The 23,614-nt window shown below is 41.3% G+C and overlaps 2 protein-coding genes across 5 annotated transcripts in view; both read right to left on the bottom strand.

Annotated features, from left to right (window-relative positions):
• Positions 1-4,058, bottom strand: part of rbfox2 (RNA binding fox-1 homolog 2) — a 35,202-nt gene extending 31,144 nt beyond the window's left edge. For all 4 annotated transcript variants that reach the window (XM_008277395.1, XM_008277412.1, XM_008277404.1 and 1 more), the window contains exon 1: positions 2,954-4,058. In XM_008277395.1, the coding sequence (XP_008275617.1) occupies positions 2,954-3,205 (252 nt within the window). In that variant the 5' untranslated portion in view covers positions 3,206-4,058. The remainder of the gene's footprint in view (positions 1-2,953) is intronic.
• Positions 4,059-6,087: 2,029 nt separating this feature from the next.
• Positions 6,088-8,046, bottom strand: LOC103354110 (zona pellucida sperm-binding protein 1-like). The gene is made up of 5 exons (XM_008277384.1): positions 7,908-8,046; positions 7,536-7,680; positions 6,494-6,570; positions 6,223-6,266; positions 6,088-6,138 (listed from the first exon to the last, which is right to left on the bottom strand). Exons 1-3 carry the CDS (start codon positions 8,039-8,041, stop codon positions 6,496-6,498), a joined length of 354 nt encoding a protein of 117 aa, XP_008275606.1. The 5' UTR covers positions 8,042-8,046; the 3' UTR covers positions 6,088-6,138; positions 6,223-6,266; positions 6,494-6,495.
• Between the last annotated feature and the right edge of the window lie 15,568 nt (positions 8,047-23,614).

Below are 23,614 nucleotides of genomic sequence, written 5' to 3'. Positions count from 1 at the left end.
GTGATCCACCTACATTAATGTCCTAGTCAAGTCATTTGTCCTCGGTGCTGTCACCGCAGGCAGGACCTTATTAGGTTAGAGAGAGCCCCGGTTCCAACGCAGAGTGACAACAAAACACGGGCTGCTCAGCAGTGGGCCAGATGGATATTGAAGCCGACAACCTCCTCTCAACATTTCCCACAATCTGACTCGGGCCGAAGATGCAGGGTGTTGTTATGAATCCCCTGAAAAATTCACCGATGCTGCACTGGAATGTGAAACAGACTGATCATGTGTTGGCGGTGGGGGGGCACCACACTCAATATTCATTTAAAATTCACATTATTGAATAATATCAGCACCAAGCTAATTTTGGCGAGTGGCGGCAAACATGTGAACACAGACTGCTGAAACCACTCAAGTTTTTTCTTTTTTTCTTCCGCTGGCTTCATTTTGCCCACGTTAGCCGAGTCGAGCACTCATTAATCTACTACTTGTTGCACAGATTTATAAATGCACTGCTGCTCGACAAGAACTTTGCAGATTTGACTTGACAGAGGTTTCTTCCCCTTTGCGCTGTGGTGACATCACACCCTAATGAGGAAAACAGCAGTGTCAATAACCGAATGAGAAAGAGTCCATTATTAGGCTGCAGTGATGCAAAATGGATTGCTCTCAACCACAACCACACCCTATTGTGTTTGGCTTCACGTGCGGGTCAGAGTTCACCTCTTGCAGTGATGTCAGCAATAAAGGAATTATTATTATTATTTTTTTTTTTCAAAGAAAGGATGGAAAGGATTAAGGAAGGGAGATTCTGTGCTTTTTCAAGAGCCGGGCTGCTGCTTGCTGTAATATTTTCCATCCTTTATAGTTTTCTGAAGATTACAAAAGCACCTCCCTGCATTTTTATAGATGTTTCTTGGAAAGTCAAGAGCTCCGATTTATAAAAAAAAAAAAAAAAAGAAATCTGAACGTCACTCAAGCCAGTTCGCTTCTAGAATATTAATGGTGTCACCGGGTTAGAGGAATAAAAATACATGACAGTGTTTTATATAGTCACGCTGGGATTGGAGGGCAGTTGTTTTGTGTGAGGCACTGGACCACAGAGGAAAAAAATAGTCTATACAGTGGAGTTATTTTGAAAAGGCCAAGCTCAGATTGAAACCCAGTGGAGCTTCGGGAGTCACAAAACAAATTCAGAGCTGTGACTGTTGCCTCTTTTCCATTCAAGATTAACTTCTCATTTAAAATAATGAAAAAATGCTCATCACAGTCCAAAGTCATGCCTTGAAATGTCTGATTTTGTCCAGTTCAAAAATATTCACTACCTGGAGATATTCAGCGTTTGACACAAAAGAAGAAAAGTGGGAGAGAATTAGTCGATTATGAGAGCAGCTGGTGATTAATTTTTGATGAATCGACTACTGATTGCACAAATTTCTACATTACAATCTTCATCTGGATCTTACCAATATGTTTGTGTGTGTGTGTGTATGTGTGTAAGTGTGGATATCCTATAAATCCTCAGATTTAAATAAGCATCTCAGACATCAGTGTGGTTATAATGCCCCCTCCAGTATGAGATGTGATCCCATTAGCTGGAAACAAAGCCTCTTTACTGCCAGTGATAGGGCAAATCTGTTCCTGCACCAACTGAGAGCAAAGGAGGGGGGGCATCTCTCCCACTCTCATTTCCGGACTGTCCAGTCGCTCCACGTTCAATACATTTTAGGGCCTAGAGCTATTGATCTGTGCTTGTGCTTCTCCCTCTCTCTCTCTCTCTCTCTCTCTCCCTCTCTCCCACACACAAACACACTTCCACTCACATCTGTTTTTAAGTGCATTACATTTCTGAGCCTGTCTGTCAGCACTCACCGACAGCACGGCGATGTAAAGCCAGCCATTTAGCTTCCCCAAACAGGAGCAAACAGGCCACTTCACCTCCATTACTGGTGCTTTCAGTGACAGAGAAATAGCTTTCTGTCTTCCACTGGAGTACTTCAACCGACATAATCAACCCCAATGATATCCCGAGCAGCCCCCCCGCCCCACTGCGAGGCTCTGTTAACAACAATATTCTACCATTTATGGGTCACTGAGAGGGAAAAAATAAAAATAAAATCAGCAAATTGATTTTGCTGACACTGAAAAAAAATAGTTTAACACCTAATAGAGGTCACTCCCAACAGCGTGGTAGTCTAGTTAATAGAAGCCAGGGCGTGAAGATCAAGGTAATTAGATTGATTAGATGAGGGCCCGATCGCCCCTAATAAAACTGGTGGTCTTTGTTTACCTCAAATAGCCCCTACAGTCTGCCCTACCGCCTCAAAGACCAAACAGGCAAACACTGACATCAATTCCCAAATGTAGTCTACACCATTATGCCACATGGCAGTGTTTCTTTTTTTCCTTTTTGCATAATGAAAGGTCAGGTTTGTTTACATTCTCCACCCTCTGCTGGGACTCTGTCTGTGTTTCTTGCAGATATTCATAAACCAGAAAGATGTTCTTACTGGAGAGTGTCTCAGCGGGTTAATACACACTGCATGGTTGCAATTCCTCCTTTACATTGCTGTGTGAGCTGCAATGTGGCAGCTAACAGCCCTGTTAACACCGTGGATTGCATCGTTACTATTCCAGCTCCCTCTTAAAACTGAATTAAAAGCATGCACGGTCATTTACAGCTGGGAAACGTGGTGGTATTTCCTGCACAGCTGGTAATGGACTGAGCAGAGGATATGAAGGGCCTTGTGCAGGAGCTATAACTGCAAACCAGCTACTGCAACTATCACTTAAACATGTGAGCAGATCACAAATGTAACCACAATAGAAGCAGTGAGCCGGTGGACGATAGATGCACTTAAACAGGCTTATAGAAAACATGAGAACATCAAGAGCACGGCGAGGAGCGCAGTCGTGTCTGTTTTTTTTTTTTTCATACTGTATTTGGACAAAAGAGTTCCCTCCTCACCTGACCAACCTCGCCGATCCCTCCTGAGCCGTCGATGCGGGGACGCTTGCACTCCGCCCCGGCCGAGTCCACCAGAGCCGCCGCTGTTTGTCCGTCGGGCTCCGGGTCTCCGCGCTTCATGCCCCGGACAGCTGCCGGAGCGCCGCCCGGGTTGGGATGCACCCCGGCCATGGTCTCCAGCTCTCTATCCCGGTCTATGAGACCCCGGGACACAGGCAGCATGATGGATGCAACGTCGGTCGACATTAACATTTAAAAATCTTCTGTTGTTCCCTTCCTTCAGCTAAACTGGGTCTTTAAAAACCTAATCCGGTGCACCTCTGTGCGTAAAGCAAGTCGGTGTTGGATTGACTTTAATATGCCAAGTAGCCTTCTCTGTGTTTTTCACTGGGCCTTTGTATGATCCCCCCCCCCCGCCCCCCTTTAAGAGTTGATGTATCTGGAAATGTTTTGCTTCCCTGGTTAAGAATTTGCACCTAAAAACGAACTATAAACACTGCTTTCTCCTTATTCCAAAGCACAGCGGCTCAGTTTAAAAACAATGCGGGTTATTTTGCAGCTGTGTAGCCCCTGTCTGCTGACCGTGTATTTATTTACTGCGGGGCTGCCTAAGAGGCCTACGTTATTTCAGATCATAACAAACCAATTAAGCAAACACCGATCAAAACAATGGCTCCTGAGCTTCGCCTACCGCCCAGTTTCCATTTGCCCTCTTTTTTTTTCTTCCTCTACGAGAGCCGTGTGTTTTAACACGCTGCCGCAACCTCAAGACGAAAAACCCCTCAACATGTCTTCCCTGTCGCCTTTTTCCTCCCTATTAGCCACAGACTTGTACCACAGAGCAGAGGTTCACTGAAAGTCAATCCTCATCAGCAGCTTCCCATGTTAGTCCGCAAGTCTGCGTTTTTCAACGAAAAGACGCTTTCTTTAAAAAACAAAAAAAAAACAAACAAAAAAAACAAAACACAACACAACCAACCAAAGGACGCACGGACGGACGCAGGGGCTGCGGTGTTTCCTTTTCTCTCTCTCTCCCTCTCTCGCTTATTTTCTTTCCTCTCTCCGTTTTTCCCGGTGTGTTCATGTAGCGTGTGTGTTACAGAAAGGAAATTGTCCTCCCTCCCTCCTCCTCCTACTCTCTTGGTGTAGTCATTCCCCTCCTCCTATCTTCCGCTCTGCCTTTGAACGCTGAGCCAGGCAACCATGCAGCTTGCAATACACGCAGTGTGCCGCAGTGCTTCCATACATTTTCCCTCCCCTCAGGGAAACGTGTCAGTGTGTGTGTGTGTGTGTGTGAGGGCTGATTGGGGGGGGTTGTGGTCCCGGAGACACTGTTATGCTCTTACAGTCCACCCCCCCCTTAAAAAAACAATCTTTAAATCAAGTGCTCCTTTTGCGCATTTCTACGTGTGCGCAATTGTCCTAAAAACAGTTTTCCTCTGCTGCCTAATGGTGGTCACATCACATGGCTGAATATTAAAGAGGTGGGCTGCACTGGAAGATTTCATGCTTAACTCATTACACAACCAACAGCCAGGCCAAGGTCTTCACACAAGCCCAGCTGTGAGTCATGCAGCATGGAGTACCTTATGTTCCTCTGGCATTTTTATTGCTTGGATGACACCCAGTGGTCAAAGGGTACCATGAGAAGCAAATACTTCAAAGGCAATTTGCTCGAGCAAATTACTGTACAAGCAAAAGCTGATATTTAAAATCTTAATCCTGCCTTGCAAGGCTGTGGATGTGTTGGCTCGACCGTTTTACAGCTACAGTCTTTTACTCTCTTCTAGTGGCGGTTGGTTTCATTTTCCAAAATGTAATAAAAAACAACAACACACTTCTTTGTTTCATAGCTCTTCCTAATTTCCTTATTTGTGATTTGATAACTTGTTTTTAGAAACAGGCTTATTTGCTTTCTTGCTGAGAAGACCAAAACCACTCATGCTGTATCGGGAGCCTGGAGACAGTTAGCGTAGCTTAGCATAAAGACTTGAAATGGAGGGAAACTGCTAGCCTGGCTATGTCTGAAGGTGACAAAATCTACAGGCAAACACCTCAGAAGCTCACTCTTCACCACATTACTGTGTCTTGTTATTTAAGTCCTTCAAAATGTAATAAATAAAGAAAAATCAAAATAAAAAATGACAAGTTGTGGTTTAAACATGTTTTCTGGCAGGGAGAAGTGACTTCCTTAAGTCTCCACTGTTTGCCACATGATCCACCACAAATAGTTTTTATGCTTTGTTTTTTCATATGAATTTTTCAAAAACAATGTTACCTAATGAGCTTTAGAGGTGCTGGTAGAGAGGCTTGTTTTTTTGAGTCATCTCCCAAAATGTAATTTAGAAATAAATAAATAAAAAAGTGTCATTGTTAACAGTGTCATTTATGGGTTTTAAAATTCTGCCTCTAATAGGTGCATGTGTTTGTTTTTTTCAACCTGCTTTAGATGATCCTCACTATAAATATAATATAAATAAATAAATAAATACAAATTGCTTACTTTGGCTGGTGTTTTAACCGTGTGTATTGCAATGTCCTAGGGCACCAAATGCCTCAGGCTTGCTGCATTTTGGACAATGAGAAGGGTAATATCATGTAAGAGGGTCCTTTAAGGTGCTATATTTAATTACTTTAAGGCTCATATATGAGGGAACATGCCATTTTATCAGTTAACCTAAAGCTGAGTAATATTCCAGCAAAAAAACAAACAAACCAAAAAACCAATACCGCACACAGAAGCCCAGCAGCTCATTTTTGCTCCAACACGCCCAAGCAAGTTAAGTGTGCCTGTGTGATGCAGCTTGGTTGGAAATACTCACAAGTCCCCACTCAGATGCAATGCCCTCACTGATGCATCGTACTTTGTTTTCCTCGCTCAGGGCAGATTGGTTGCATCCATAGCCTCTAGTTATCTTGCTCAAACATTTTTCCTTTAAATGCTTGAAACCTGTTAAACCTCCACATAAAGTTCGACAAAGCTTTCAGCCCAAGTCTCACTCCAGTTCAGTCTACTCCACACCGACCATGTGTCTGTGCAAACAATGCTGCCTCCCACTTTTTGATGGAGTGCCACTTCCTTCTGTAAAACCTAAATGGCTGCAAGCTGAGAAACAAAAGCACACAAACACCCCTTGTGTTATTTAAGAGCTTTTATTGGTAGTTAAACGAGTGATGTCTGAGACCTGCCAAAGTGAAGAGAAGATACGGTCAGAGAGTAATTCTGGGGAATAAAAACAGGAGCTGAACACAATTGCTGTGCGACTCACCACATCATCATCTCGACTAACTTCTTGTGTCTTCCATGTCGTAACTGAAAAACAGGAAATAGATCAGTCTTGATAAATAATTCAAAACTCTCCTCATTACTAAAACATTGTCCTGCTGTCGTATGGAACTGTAGCGACTACAGACTCTCAGGCTGCTCTCCGGGTGGAGGAGGCTTGTAACGGGGCCCATTCATGGGCGTTTTTATAGGATTCACCAGAGATCATAAGGGTGTAGTAGATGTTTTGCGGACAGACAGCTGATTTTCCTCACCATCACTGGCCAAAGCATCCCTCGACACAAGGCCCATCACGTGGCGAGCAGATTTCGGTTGAACACATGAAGTAGATCTGAGAGGGAGGCACAAGCAGAGCAGAATTTGATGTTGTGTCCAGTCTTGAGAGCGTGCAGTGTAGTATGACAAACAGCTGCTGGCAATTCAGAATTGGCCAGAAAATTTTCAGTTTACAAAATGGCCTCTCCCCATCTCCTCATAATGAATGCTGACAGAGAGATTTAGAGATAAAGCTGCCAATAGTTTCATTTTCCCAAGATGTGATACTTCTACTCAATAAAAAGACAAACTGTATGAATTTGCCCTAAGGGAACAGTCACATACTACCAACCAGCTTCTACTCTAAAACAAGACTTGATCCATTCCCTGGGGGTAAATTCACAGGCAGACAGCTGCACCTTTGACTTTTCTTTTTTTTTTTTTTTTTTGCTGCAACACATAAAAAGCTGTAGGGTTAAAAGGATTAAAGCAACAGTGTGACATTTTAGGAAATATGCGTTTATATTTTCGTGCCAAAAGTTACATGAAGGTAGAGACCTCAGCTGACTAGCTTAGATTAGCTGGAAACAGTTAGCCTGGCTCTGTGTAACGATAAAAAGAATCTTCAAGACTCCTAAAGTTACAATGTGTCATTTTTACTTTAGATTTTATACTGAAAATGGAAAACATAAGATAAACCAGCTAACTAGTGAGCTTTAAATGTGCTAATGGGAAGATCTGTTACCTTTGCACAGGGCTAAAATAGCCATTTCCACATTTCTAGTCTTTATGCTAGGTTAAATTAAAGACATTCTCCAAAACAACTCCTTCATTTACATAATGTTAAATGGGATGCCTTGGCAGGACACATAAAACAGACTTCAAGTCTAGAGCCTGCGCATTAAAGAGGGGATTAATGCCAAAACTACAGAAACAACAATGGGGAAAAGAAACTTAAAAACACAATAAAAGTATTCAGATATCTACAGAGTATCTCTTTACTTTTGCTTCTACAGTTCAAGAGTCTCTGCTCATCCTTACCTCTTCATCTGGGTCCTTGAACTCACCATCAGGAAGGAACTGGAAGGTTCTGATGGTGAAGCGGCGGGTCTGACTCTGAGGAAAAGTTGGCTGTGGGTCAGACAGCACGGCCTGTAGCTGGGCTGGGTCATAAGGATTGGGACATCTAGGAGGAATATGAAATCAGAGCACCAGTTAGATAACAGGTATCAGGACTGTACTTCCCTTCACTTTTCCTGTTCGCTCCCTGCAGCGCAAACACTCAGATATTTGTGTGGAGTAAATCTTTGTTTTTGTTCCTTCTACAGCAGCCTCCTCCTCTGCTGAGCTCAATATTTTTATTATTATTTTTTTTGTACGTGTTCTTTTCACAGAGGAGATGTTTCAACATACCCGTTGTAAAGCAGCACCCACACAGCTTTTCCTGAGCGGGGGTAGGCCACGCAATAGTGCACCAGCAGCACTAAACTGGGATCTGGAGAGTTGAGGAGCCGTACTTCCAGATAGAGAGGTTTCCCCAGCAACATCTGCAGGGGCTGGTGATACTGTGGGTAGTAGCTGCTGTACTGGGCATCTCATATGAAATAGGTGTAAAGAGACAGAAGGAGATTTCATCTTAAACTACACTTTACACACTAAACTAGGTAGAAGTTCTCCAAAAGCCAAAAAAAACATTTTTACTTTAATTAATTGTTACTTTATTATTTTTAGGTACCTTTTATTGCAGCAAGCATACAATTATTATTTCTTGGATATTAAAAAGCAGTTGAGAGTCATTTACCTTTGGCAATCCTGAGCTGGACTCCAAACACTCCCTGTGTGTGAATTTCCGGACCAAGGGAGGGACTCTTAACCACATAGCTCACAGTCAGTAGCGCTCCTGGCATGAACCTGCACTCCACCAACAACCTGAGAACAACGGAGAAGTCAGGAAGCACGATAAATTAAATACAAATTAAAGTCATTCATTTTATGTATTGTATTGTCTTTGTCCTTTTTTCAGGGGCGTTACTTGCAACACACTGTCCTCCATCATGGTAGGCTTTTTGCTTCACCTTCCACCTGTGACTGTTTGGATAAACACATTTCGTTTCTGATGTGAACAGACATCAAGTCTTAAAAAACTGTTCTGAGTGACCTTAAATCTAAAAAAAAAAAAAAAAAGGCCTCTGATGAACCTTTTCTGCCATTGACTTTCTTTCATTTCAATTGTCTACATTGTCAATTTCACAACACAGAAGCTGTCATTATTTAGATTTTTGCTTATCTAATTAGTGGTGTATTTAAAACAGAAAACCATGTCAATGAGAACAGCTACATCATGAATCTGGTTGCAGCAAAACAGATTGAATACATTCAAAAGTGAATTTCAGCTTTAGAGACCCAAACCTGTACAGCTAAACAGAACCAGTGAGGAAAACGACTGGGCATGAGACACAGGGCCCGAGAACCCAGTGGAGACGACCATGTCTGGTATAATGACAGTGGATTGTCTGTAGCAGCTGCGATGGAGCTTTAATTCTTGCTGTGAACACCATGGGTGACTGAAACAGGTAGTAGCATGTTCTGACCTGACAGGAGAGTCTCTTGTGATGGTGCCATAGTTGAGGCTGATTGTCTGAACCTTGTTGATGACCTCCACCATATAGACTATAGTTTTCCCCACCACCTGTCAGGGCAGAAATGGAAAAACTATTTTGTATACAGACAGTAACATATACCAAATAGTACTGAATGCTTTCCATTAGTACAAATCCCATTAATAAGAAGACATACAAATTGAAAAAAAGGTCACTGACTCAAAAGACACTGCAGTGGTCATATTTACAATAATAAGGGAACATGTTACCAGTGTGACAGTGTAGCTAAGAGATATGGTATTATTACACCAGCAGCTCGAATATAAGACCATTTTCTCCCTGGAAATTAGGTTTGAAAAATTGGAGGCATATATGAAGACTCAATTACATGTTCACAATATCAGATATTCTTTTTCAGTATTAATGTATAAAGAGTCTAATAGGTGAGAAGGAGAGTCTTGGACTAATAGAAGATGCACAAAAGTGGATTTTACACATTACTGTATTTTACTCATAGGAAAGAAAAAGCCCCAATGAGGAGGGCTCTCTTCAGATTAATGGTATTTCAGGGAAACTTTCCCAACAGGATGCGTGTCAAAGTGTTTCCTATCCGCAGAAAGTCTTTCTCTCAAAAACAGATGTTGGAAAAAGGGGGTGTAGTCTTGTGATCAGGGCTGTCATATATTCAGTTCAGCATGGTAGTTTTTGGACACTAGTGGATATCGATGGCATGAAGGAATAAGATATCAGGCTTTTGTCACACAGGAAATACTTCAATGATCAACTAAAAGTTTATATTCAACTTTTCATGGGATTTATTATGAAGAAAAACACAGAATGTGATTATAAATTGTTCTTTAAATCAACACTCCATCAGCTGCATCAGGTAGTCCATAAATGCAGTTCCTACATTGGGTCTTACTCAACCACTTTCAATACTTTACAAAGTGTTTTCATTCATTAAATCTCACCACTCTGCGCGTCCCGCAGCCGTCCATTGGGATCTTGAACAAGGCGTAGTCAGAAGTCACTCTCTGCGGTTTGCAGGTAGAGTTGCTGGCAGCGACGAGCAGGGAGGGGGAAAGAGGGGGCTCAGTGAGGGCGGCGGGCACAGAGAAGACAAAGTGGCGGTCAATAGTGCACTCTGGAGGGGCATGCAAACACACAAACACAGATACACATGCACAGTTATGTAAAGGTCAGATGAACAAAAGGTCAGAAATCTCAGGAGGCAATTGATAATGAGACCCAAGGTATCTTATACCCTTTTCACATTCTGTGTCACTGCCAGCTTGAATCATGCTGTGCTGGCCCCGAATATGCCTCTTCACACATCCAGCAGCTGTAGAGCTTACATTTCCGTACCCAAAACGGCTCAACTGTACTCAGCTAAGTGGCGTGAAAATGCCAGTAGGGACACAGATTGCGGCTCACCATCCATGGGGTAGTAGCAGGCAGGGGGGTGCTTGTTGAAGCAGCAGCCCATGGAGAGGCACTGTGGCTGGGATACAGAACCAGATCCGCAGGGGAGACGCTGGTCGCTAGGAAGGTTGCACTCTGAGGGACAGCACGACAAATGTCAGTCGCACAGTTAAAATAACTCTGAATGGCCTGGAGAAAACACCCTTTGGCAAATTGAACAGCCTTTCAGGGGAGTAAATATAAAATCTATGTACCTTGCCCAGATCCCGGGATGACAACTGGACAGGAAAACTGAGCTTCCTTCCTCCCATTTACTGTCATGTAGGCAACAGTGATGATGTACATTTTACCCTTTCAGAGGAAAAATGTTTATACAAGAGTTAAAATAGTCAATTATAGAAAAGGTCATGCGCTCAGTGTGAAATCTGAGTCAATACTTGCCTGCACACTCATATGACAGCGCGAGTGTAACTGGAAACTTAAATGTATTTTGCCATCTTTGCCTTTGCTTGTAGAATACCCACAGTGCTCGGGGGCTTCCTGGAGTTTCATCTGGTTCCCCTTGATGTCTGAAAAATACATTTGGAGATATACAATAAGGTATTTTTGAGTTAAACGGCCCCCATTAAAGCTCTCAGCAAGTTGGGGCAGAGGTTAAGTGTTCCCCAGTCAAAACAAAAACCAAAAATACCCTCATTCCCCTCCCACCCCCCTTCACTGTACACCAGAACCCCTGAACCATGTCAACATTAAACTCATGCTGAGCTGATGGCAACCATATGCATCTGGAACACACGGACACACACACGGACACACACACACACCTTTAACAACAATTCCTGAAATGGGACCAGAGGGAAGCTCTACTGTCATCTGATGAGAGGAGCAGAAGACTTTAGTCTTTGGGACAACAGACGGGTTGATCTTGTCCTTGGTGTTGCTTGGCAGGGTCGGGGAGGCAGATGGGGTAACCGCTGTTAGATTTTCTAGGTTACTTTGATATGGGCATTGCAGCTCCAGCGTCCTGTACTGTGTTGTGGAGAGGTCCCAAAACCTTAAAGGTAAGGAAACGGTCGTGGGAGTCTGAAGCAAGAGAGAAATCAATACAATCAGTAAGAGCAACCACGCATGGTTTCCAGCTACTGCTTTTAAAAATAAAGTCTGTGAATTGTTCTCAACTCACACAAATACTGAGTTCCCACTAGTTGGGTTGCACAGAACATTTAAAAAAAAAAAAAAAAAAAAAAAACCTCCACCAGTTCAGATGCATGCACAGCAAATGCTGCATATAGTCCATATGGGATTAATCATAAATGTAAGCTGCTGACTGGGAAGAACTGCTCATCTGTGTTCTATATATAAGCAGGACTGATGTCATAAATTTTCTATAGCGACAACCCAAGTGGTGCAAACTGCCAGCGTCAGCTATCTAAACTCATTTTGTAGTTTGTGGTGTTGCTTTATACGTTATGTGTAAAGATGGTTTGAGCTTTTATGCACCCACTAATTTATATAAAGGTGCATAAAATCTAACCTTAAAGAAATCTTAAACACAATCACAAGCTATGGACTCAGAATTTAACAGACAGCTTAACTAGCACTGAAATATTTGTTTTTTAGTCTTCATGTCATTATAATAGTACCCATGATTAAAGTACTGCTGTATTTCCTCTGAGCTGGTCTGTCTTCTTGTGCCTGATGTTGTGTAAGATATATTGCATATATATGTATATATATTTTCAGTGTTACTATGTAATTTAAAGTACATTTGCATTTATTGCCAAAGTCAGGAGGTTTTTAATGCACACCAAACACGACTTTAAAGCGCCTGAGAACTTTCTAGGAACTGTGACATAAAGACATGATTAAAGTTAAGCAGTTATGTAAAGACGGCATATGTGCAGGCAGTGACAAAGCATTGAGGAGAGCCTCACCCGTAACTGGCTGTGACAGGCAGGCAGAGGAGAGTGGAGGATTACCCCAAAGCCCTCAGCCATCTGCAGCATGTACCCACAAAGTGGAGACACTCTGGAGAGAGACAGCCATGTCTTTTTTTGGTCTAACATGGGGGATGGGGGGGGGGGGGGAATGGTTGTTAGAGCCTTTATAATTGCAACAAAATGAATATATTTTCATTTTAGAAGTGATTTTTATTTCCTCAGAGCAAGCTGCCATATAGTTGATACTAGCATGGGTGCTCATTTGGGTTCAGAAACGTTATATTTTAAAGAGACAATGCAAATCCACTCATTATTAACAAAACTATTTTTAGAACAGAAAACAAATTGCTCTTCTAACCATCAGTTAATTATGTCAGTCTTTCTCAAGTAACAATGTTACGTTCAGCATATTTTGGACAGATTTTCAGAAGCCATAAATGTATATATTTATTCTTACTGTGATTCTTCCTATGCAGCAACTACAGCTCACCAACAATTGTTTTTTGTTTTCATAGGATGCTAGAAAATAAAAATGATCTATATGTGGCCTTAAAGAGATTTTTGGCTCAAGATAGATAGTTTAAAAAAAACGAAATCCCATATGTAGCGCCTTTTTCCACACATGAAAAGCCACACTTCTCACTTACACAAAGAGCTCTTCTGTTTACAGAAACACTGACCTCTGACCTCGATGGAGTCTGGGTGAGCAAAAGGCAGGAAGGCAACCATCCTCCCCATCACACACTTGAGGTGGGGAGTCTGTGGTGCGGACCAAGCTGGGGATGTAAAGCTTGTGGTGAAGTGAGGTGGAGCAGTGGTCGTGGGGGCCATTTGTTCTGTAACTGGTGGTTGCATATCTGGATACTGGGGCACAGGGGGGTAAGGTGGACTGTGGTGGGGTGAGTTGAGAGTATTATAATAAGGATAATAAGGATAAGTGTAATAGCTACACAAGGTGCGGGTGTGCGGTGGGCATGTGGGTCGTGGAGGTTCCTCTTTTCCTGGTGGCAGATGTGCGGGCGGTTGGAAATAAAGAGGTCTCTGGAAGTAAAACTGTCCGGACGGATAGCTGTGACTGTTAATTGTTGTAGGGCTAAGTGGTGGAGCTGTTGTAGGAGGTGAAGCAGGGGCTTCTGGGTAGGAAACTGGCCAATAAGGATAGTAAGAGCTGTAAGGAACAGCTGGATAAAATGGGCTGAGATGATAGTGTGGACTCTCGGGTTGTTTCGGTGGAGAGGGAGGGAGAGGAGTAGGTACTGGGGTCACTGGTGCTGTAGTAGGTGCAGGATAGTAAGACAAATGGAGGAAGTACACAGGGTAGTAAGGACTTGCTGGAGGTATGGCTGGTTGGATAGCTGGAGGAGCAGCGGTGGTGGTTGTTGGAGCCATAGGAGGAGCTGGGGTCATGTCAGGGTAGTAGAAATGCATATAGGGGTAATGCAGACCAAATGGAAACTGAGGAAGGCCAACAGGAAATGTAGGAACCTGATGGGGATCCTGCACTGGGCTTGGATTTGGGGCAGGTGTGGCTTGTATCATGGCAGGAGGTTGGTAATGGAGAGAGTACTGCCACTTGTCAGGCCCAGTAGGGTGGAGGAACTGCTGCTGGTGATGCTGGTGCCCAGGAGGACTAACAGGGCTGACAGGAGTTGGACGTGCAGGTTGTGGGCCAGGAGGGAGGAACTCGGGCAGCTGGGCGTACTGGAACCCAGGGTAAGAGTAGAAGGGGTAGTCTGGAAGTCGTGAAATTGGCTCCTTGGTTGGAGGCCAAGGAGGGGGAGGAGAGGTGGGTGCAGGACGAACAGGATCAGGGATTAAAGGAAAATGAGGGTCACCAGGAGGCAAAGGTGGAGAGGGGATGTAGGGAAAGTGAGGACTGGTTGGACAGGAGAGAATGTATTCTCGATTGTCCAGTATGAACTGAAGGTGCAGATCATCCTGTAAGAAAAGCATCAAATAAAAATAGTGTTGTTACAAAGCAGCAGCTTGTCACAATAATCCATTTATTTCAACAACTTACTCCACGAGTGATACAAGGAGCGGCGAAGGAGATGAAGAAGGTAAACAGCCGTGACTGGGAGTCAACACGACTTGCACACTGCTCAGATACAAATGGACCCCAAGCTCCATTCACTGCAAAACAGATGATGTTAATTTTTCCAACAACATCAATAAAAGCTCAGGTTTAGGGTTTTCAGGAAGAGAAGGTGAGTATTTTAATAACCTTAGAAGAGTTTATCTTAATTTAAAAACAAACAAACAAAAAAAACCCCACACATTTTAGGCTGATTAAATTTAACATTTTTTTCTATTTTGAGGCCAGCAGAATAAATAACAAAATGATTAAATGAAGAATCTTCAGAGAAATCAGGGAAATAAAATATTAACATGTTTTTTTCCAAGTTCAAAATTTCCTGTTACATTACCAAGAAAAAAAAAAAACTATCCAATCAGACCAATTACAAGGGCTGTTCAGTTATGAAATGTGTTTCCCAATTTGAACTTAACAATATAACTGAACTAACATATGAATAAATAATATATAAATATGTCAATTATTGATTATACTACATTGAATCAGTTTTACTGTATGTATCCTGAAATTCAGCAACAACTCACCACAACTAGTCTCTAGCTGAAAGGACTGTCTGGGAGCTTTGCCTCTTTTAGAGGGTAATAGGCCTGTAAAACAACCTTAACATAGCTGTTTGATTTGCCAAAATTAAAGTCTAAATTCAGTTTTAACGCTCTCTTCATGGTAACATAAAATTCCAGTGGAGATATACTTAAAGTTTCTTTTTTCATTTTCAGCCTGAAAGAAGTCACATTCAAATACATCGATTCAAAAAATACTGTACCAAAGAAATGAAGAAATACCCTTTGTTTCCTTAATGATAGCTACATCCCCACTGAGATTTTCACCTAGAAAATAAATATAATTTTGATAATTCTACATTTTCTAAACATAAAATCTATTACTAAGTAAATAAATAATATATTCACAGTTTAATTTGTGAAGACTGTACTACGCTGAAGTATGAAGCACAATGCAAAAATTCAAGAACAAAGTTGGTATAATCAAAAACAATCATCTAGCAGCCAGTAGAGCTGGCGTACCTATAACTCCCAGCACTGGTAAATCCTGCTCCTGTCCATGTATCTGCACTGCCATGCCGTAGGGGGAGCAGAAGACTAAAGGGGCAGAAAGGGAGAACAGCGGGGGAAGAGAGGGCATCGGGCAGGAGAGCTTCAGTGGGCTGCCCCACCACAGCATGGGCAGAACATAACTGCCATTCTGACAGACAGAAAAGCAGATAAATAAACAAACAAAAAAAGGTGATGAACTCCAGACACAGGAGTGACTGCCGGAGGAAATATAAGGCAGGTGCTGTTGGTACCTCCTGAGTAATGTAACACGCATCATATGGCACCATCATCTCCAGGTCGGTCCACGACGTCCTCACCGAGTAACCACAGTATGAAGGTAACTGGAAGACCGAGATGGGAGAGGCTCCCTCTGTGGAGACAAAATGTTGGTTCCAGTTTCTAAAATGTGAAGATTTGCTGATTTACTTTATTTTAGGGAACATAAGATAAGATACGCTGAGGCAAGACAAGATAAAATAATATAAAATAAGACTTTATCAATCCTAAAAGAAAATGTTGTGCTAGATATTGCTCTGAAAACACAAAATGACATATAAGAAAGGCAGTGCCTGAAAAGTAGGAAAGCAATAACATAAAATTATGATACAATACTGAAATAAAATAACTAAGCTAAAATAAGGTTAGAGCAGAAAGGTAAACAATAATACTGGCAATGACACTGAAGTAATAAGTAATATCACACATTATAATGAAATATTACACCTGAAAAATGAGATGAAAAGTTGTCCATTACACTGACAACATTAGATCACAGAAACCAGAAATCTTGAGCTCTCTGGAAATTGTGATGTGCACTTTGAACTAGTTTCTGACATTTTACAACATAAATATATAGCTAATTAAAATTAATTTCATTGGTTACACGCTTAGTTGATTTAGAGAAATAACAATAGTGTCATAAGGGCTACAGGAATGTGAACACAAAGCCTTCAGTTTAAACATTATCACAAAATTTCTCCAGTTTAACTAGAACGCAGCTGAAAACCTTTGAAAATATACATTGCATTTATTCTCACTGAATCTGAACTGCAGGCACTGTTTTTGCACTGAAACTATGACTTCTTCACATTTATTTATTTATTTTTGCAGGAGGCAAAGGAAGTGAGAGATTCACTGCAAGTAAACATCCTTCCACTGGTTAAACTACTATATATTCCAACTGCAACACTGATGCCACTTGAACAGGAAATATTAGATCATCTTACCTCTGTCCACTAACAGGTGTGTGAATCCTTGACCAGTGGCAGTAAAGGTCATGAAATTATCATTACACTCCACTAAAGGCTTCATAGCCTGCCACTCTGAGAAATATGGACTGGAATCAGATGGTAGGCCCAAAACCTTCCCCTGGACTCCGAGGTAACCTTGAGGATTTAAAAATAAATAAACTGCTCGATATCAAAGTGTTCTTGCATGTCTTTAGCAAGGCATTCACATAACACTGTTGTACTGTTATCAAAATTAACGCAGCAGAACCAGACACAACTTTTATGTGTTCCAACTTGCTGATGCCTACATTACCCAGAATGCAATTTTGTCAACAGTTAGTCTCACAGTTTCAGGTGTGTTACACTCTGTCGGTAGCTTGGACAGCTCTGGTAAACTCTTTGAGAATACCAACAAATGCTCACTTAAATGACATAATACCAGTCAATTTATCACAATTTACACACAATCAAGTGGTTAATACAACTTTTTTTTTGGCCGCATATGAAGTGAACAGCACCACCAACACCAGGTGTAGTTGCCAGTTGAACCTGAAAAATCTGCTTGATATCCATCTTCAGCCTTGGCTCTTGGCTCCAGGCTGACGTTTCCAACAGTCCAAGCCAAGCTGTTGGATGGAAAGCTGCCTTCACTTCCACCAAGGTCTGGTACACTAAAATGTGGGAGTGGCTCTTTGGTCGAGGCAACAGATTCAGGCAGGAGCTTGTGGAGACCCGGCGGGTTGGATTTACGCAGATTTAAGCTCCGGACAACCTGTTCAACAAAGTGCCACTTCTCCCCCTGCGCGTCCGTGTCGTCTGCAATCCTTTCCCACCCGCCGGAGGCTGTGAAATCATCCTCCCACCCCGCCGAACTCACCGAATAACAAAGTAGAGACGTGTGAAAATAAATAAATAAAAATAAACTTATTCCTATTTTCTGTTTGCAAGACATCGCCGGATTGTTGACGCTTTTTGCTCACGTGCGCACGAAGGCGTCACCTGAACATGAGGCCGATCAATTAACAGTCATCAAGCAGGAGCCAATTAAAACGCTTCAAGTGCGCAGTCACGAAACCCCGGAAGGATTCGTGGCATGTGAGTCTTCTGCTTATTATTGTTACTTTATGCTCATTTTTGATGAATAAATATATCAGATTATGTATGTTAAGTAATGTGCTGTTAACTTGCACAGACACAACTGCACCTTTGGGTCAAGTTGAGGCATTTAAGTAGGTATTTTCTCAGACAACTTTACAGTTTATAGCATAATTAGATTAATTTAGGCTCCTGAAATCACAGAACACCTACCCTCAGAAGGTGATATGTGCTAAAAATGAAAATTATGTTCTGTAAACTGACATTAAAGATTCTGACACTATATGTATATAAAATTCCTAAATACCTTAATTACAAAAGATAATTATATATATTTGTACATTTCACCTTTTTTTTTCTTGATATATTTTACTGTTAAATTTAAATTTAATACTGTTAATGTCTTTCTTAAATTTGAAACAATTTGTGAAAATTAACAGAAAAAGAATAAAAGTAAGATGTCAAATTACAAACATAAACTGTGGATTTACATATCTCATAAAATAACATTAAAGCCTGTAACAAAAAAGACAATTAAACATATTTGCAGTTTTACAGTAATTTCACAATTTCTTCTTTAATTTCATAGTTAGACAGTTAAAGTTTAAAAATGTAATTTAAAAAAATTTGATACAATTCACTACAATCACTAGAAAAATAATAATAGACTGAATGCGTTAATGAATGAATGAATGAATGAATGAATGAATAAATGAATGAATACACATGATCTCTGGGCTGAGAATGTATGTCAATCAGGTAAAATTATTGTATCTTATAAGATGATTATTTTCTGGTATTTTACAGTATTTATTTGGAGCCCCTTCTGCCAGAATACTACACTGTTTTGTATGTGTTTGTTTGTTTGTTTTTACAGTGTGGGATGCATGACAATGCTTTTCATGCTTCATATTTTTTTAACCAATCATGGCCTGTAAATATTGCCAGTAGCTTCACCGACTGCCAAATACCATCACTACTGCTGGACCTGTACCTTTTGCTTTTTCAAGCTGGTATTGGCTACTACTACCATATGTCAGTAAATCAGTACATCAGTAGACGATGCCTGTTCTGTCGTTGCTCCTGGTCTTATACACACAACATTTAGCACTATTTTTGAACATGAGCCAACAATATTGAATCTGTCCTCCTTCCTTCTTCATGGACACCAACATTCCCTGTTGATAAAGAGAGGAGGGAAGACTTTTGATCCTTTAGGGTGAGTGGGGTTGTGTGAGGAGGAAGTGGCTGCTCTGTGACAAAAATGAGCTTTAAATTAGTGGTTCTCCAGATATTTGGCTTGCGATAACCCCTCATTAAAAGTGGTGACTTTTGACTTTTTCAACCAAGGAGCCAGTCTCAGAATACATTAGCGGGGGAAATATTTTTCTGCTTTCTTCTCCTTTTAGAACATTTCTGATTTCTTATTAGCCCTTGTAGGGGTCCCCCAGGCCAACCACTGGCCTACATTACAGTTCAGATGCAGAAGAAAGTGGGTAAAAGTGGAAGTTATATTCCAACATTTTGCTTATGAGGAGAAGCAGTGAAAGGTGAAGGGATAATCTTGCAGGTATAAGTCATAAGGTGTTGGAGCATCAGGAGGAGAGTTGTGCAAGTGTGATTGCAGTAGAGTTTCTTGCTTACTGTATTGTTGCTTCGGGATGGACCTGCTGTAAGTATGAGTGTCCAGAGGCAACGAGAGCCTCTGCAATTAATCTGAAAAGCTTCGACTTCTGGAACTTAAATCCTGCAATGACGGATGTGGTAATAGAGTGGATGTTATGGGAATGTGCAGAGACAGTTCAAAAGAAATCAGGCAGAGTTCGGAGCTGGGGGAGTGTGGTCTGTGAACGGCAAAGGGATTTGTTGTGAGAAGACGTGGGCTGCAACTATTTCATCACATTTGCTGCATATGGCTTCTGCTGCTTTGTTTGGGTGTAAAAATGAATTCTTTAGTATTTTATTACAGTAAACAGACATTTTTTTGAGCTGTAAACTGACATTGGAAGACATCACGACTTTCAGAAAATGTCACAAGCATTTTTCACAATTTTTATGGCCTGGCCAAATGATCAAAGAAATCGTCAAGACTGACTAATTTAGAATTAAAAATGATTTTTAGTTCCAGTTGGGTTTAACATTTTGTACATAATGCACAAAAACATAGAAGTGGAAGTTAGAAATAAGGATTTTATCAGCATTTATTCCTGAAAGATATCACAGTTTTGAATTTACTCCTTTCAGCACTAGCTACTTCTGTATAATGTCTTTCCACTGGACACCCACTGCACAGTGAATGTTGGATTGTATGTTCTGCAGAAGCCCACATGTTGCGACGGGAATAGAAAACCCCACTGACTCAGAAGTGGCATACTAGAGGAACCAGCACTGCTCAGCACCCACTCACAATTCACCGTGAGGATATGACAAACCGTCAGGGGTCAGATATAATGGTTTTGACTTCTATTCAGAAAAAACACTTCCACCAGTTCATTCCCACACCCTCTGACAATAATACATCTCTAAAATGATTTTCATCTCACCGGTACTACAATAAAACAGAGATCCACACAAATGACACTATCAGCACATAGTCAGCATTGCATAAACTTATGTACCACAGAATGTGTGAGAAAGGTATTCACTCTAAAGGAGATATTTGGGTTCAGTGGGTCTGAGCCACAGATACTTGAACAGCATCTGGCCCTAGTTTGTACCTCTTGTGCATTTAGTGCTGTAATTAATGATTATTTTTATTATCAGTTAATGTGGTGATTACATTTATTGTACTTTTGGGTAGCTGTTTTTTTTTGTTTTTCTTTTTACTTTTGTGGAGGTCACTTTCTGTCTGTTTATAAATGCGGGGAGGACCAACAGTTTCAAACAGAGAGCCTCACATTCAGAAACAGTCACATGCGGCTGGATATGCTGCCAAAACATAGAATGCACAGAATAGAATACGACTTTACTCTGCTAAGAATATCATTACTCGACTACATCTTAATATAGCAGATAGTTGCTTGCTACTATGCTAAGTTTCAAAGAGAGGGCCTCACATGCATTAATAAGCCCTAACATACATGTGCATCTGGATCGGCTGCCAAAGCATAGAGCACAGACACTGAGAATACACCACACATATAGGGAGTATGATTTCACTCAGCAGACAGTTGTTTCCTGAATAAAAGCTGTAGTGGGGAACAGAGCCGTTTGGCACTACAACCATACTCCAAGTTTCTGAGATGCAGCTAGACCATGCATGACTGTTCTTTCCCTTCCACACAGCACCTCTACTCTAGAACCAACTGAACTGCAACACCCAGTTGCTGATTCCTCTCTGGGGATAATTTGCAAGAAAGGGCAAAGGGATACACCTTCCTGAACCTCTGAGGATCAGACCGCCACCACTCCAGTGTCAAAGGTATCCACCTCGACAACAACCTGTTTGGAAGGGTTAGAAAGGGTCAGGATGGGGCTAGAGGTGAATGTTTGCTTGAGTTCACAGAACAACCTTTCAGCAGGGGAGGACCAGGTGAAGGGCACTTTCTGGGTGATAAGGGATAAAAGAACTGAGAGGGCAGCAGTGACAGAACTATAATTCTTGATAAATTGCCAGCAGAAGTTGACGAAACATAGAAAGTGCTGGAGTTGTCTGTGTTAGGAAGATTGAGAGCAAACTGTGACTGCCTTCGCTTTGGCGGGGTCCATTTGGACATTGATTCCCCTGGGAATGAGGCCAAAAAATAAAACCACTGGGGTGTGGGACTCACTTCTTGGTCTTGACAGAGCTGAGCCTCTGCAGGGCCCTCTTTGCATGATTCACATGCTCTTGCAGGGACTTACAGAAGACGTAAATGTCATCCAGATACACAACCACAGACTTATTCAGTATGTACATTGACAGTCAGGACTGAAAGTTGTGTCTTGGGTTCGATTATAGACCTATGGCAGATTAAGGTATTCTGGGGGCACTCTAGACAAATCTGGAACTTAGAGGAAGAACTGTAGATGGCAGATGGGGCATTTTTGCAACAGCAGACAAGACAATGTTTACTTCACCCTAAATAACACCCATAGACCAGTCAATATATGGGTTGACCAGGGTCGCCCAGATTTACTGGGAGTTGTGAAGCATTAATAAAGTGGAATGTGAGAGTCTCAAGGTGACATGCTGAGGTGCACCAGGGCAGTGAGGTGGGGAGGTGTCTGTTGAGACTGCTGCGCTAAACATGGCTTTCAAGGGGTGCATTCGAGGTGAGTAGTCTAGTATTTTATGACGATTTCAGCAATACTTTATTATTTATCTGTATTCTACTTCTACTCACCCTCTCATGCCACAAACATTATCTTTCAGTTGGTATATGCATGCACAATAGTACCCGTTGTGTATTATCCTGTTTTTTATTTTGTCATGTTCATTGTATGATGTAAAACATAACCCGATTATTCATATTGCTGTGCGATTACAATGTTGTGACATTATCCAGAACACTGTTCATCGGTGGCTTTGATGCCACCACAAAACAATCTCTGCTATTTCTGTAAGAGGAGCAGGTGTTAATATGAGACTTTTTACTTTTGGCTGTCCTGACCTTCTTTTACACTTTTTCGCTTCATTATACATCTTACAATGCACATTTTAGGCCTTCATTAAAAAAACAAATAATAAAAATTTTTTATTTGACCAGGTAAAAGGCTCAGCATTAAGAAAACATTGTTTGCTTTCTTTATTTTATACATTATTTTCTGTAATACAGTATTCAGAGAGAGGTTATTAGTGTAGATCTCTTTAGGATTGCAACACTCATTAACCTCAGCATTAACAAAATGCTGATGAGTTCGGCCAACAGCACTTTAGAGGTGTGTCACGAAAACAACAAGACAACTGAAAACAAAACTTACAACCATTTTTGTGTGTTTTTTGGCTTAAAGGGTCACTTGCTCACAAAACGGTCAGTGTTTTAATGGAGCCCAGAGGGGAGATTTTGAAAAGAGCAAACATCTGAATTCATGGCTCAAAATTTACTTAGTAATCAAAATACCTAGATTAGCTGCTTTGCAACCTCAGTGTTTATCATTACAGACTTGGGAAACCTACTGACTCACAAACTACATGACTCGAATTGAGGACACATCTGCAGAATTATCTGTGTTTCCGATCATGATTAATCCAAGTGTGAATCATTTCATAATGTTTTGTCTTGAAGCAGCCTGGTTACTCTTAAGTAATTCTTACACAGTTGTATGAGCACATCAACTGCAGGACAACAGAAGCAGCAGCCAGCAGGTTTCATGACAATAAGTGTCTGTTTCCAGCAGAGCGTCTTTCTGAAGTCTGTCTGTTGTTTCCCCTCATTATCAGGTGTTCAGTGCAGGTGGAGATGCAGCAGAGTCCTCATTGGTAACCTATGCATAAAAACAGCCCTGACTTTGGTTTGTTTTTCATTATACTCTAAGGTTGTGCCAAGAATTCACAGTGAAAATAATCTATTAATAGTATTAATAATTAGTCATAGCTCTGCGTGGAATAATTAGTAAAAGTTTCACCTCAAGCATCTGCAAAGATAATATCATCTATAACTGTCAGTCACAGTGGACTTTTTCTGAATTAATTAGTTTTATTTTAATAATTGAAGATATTGTGCCAATTTCTATATTTTTACTCAATATTTTTGATTGAATCTATT

Source organism: Stegastes partitus, unplaced genomic scaffold (assembly GCF_000690725.1).
Source record: "Stegastes partitus isolate 25-593 unplaced genomic scaffold, Stegastes_partitus-1.0.2 Scaffold3, whole genome shotgun sequence".
NCBI lineage: Eukaryota > Metazoa > Chordata > Actinopteri > Pomacentridae > Stegastes > Stegastes partitus.
This window is presented reverse-complemented; position numbering and strand designations above follow the sequence as displayed.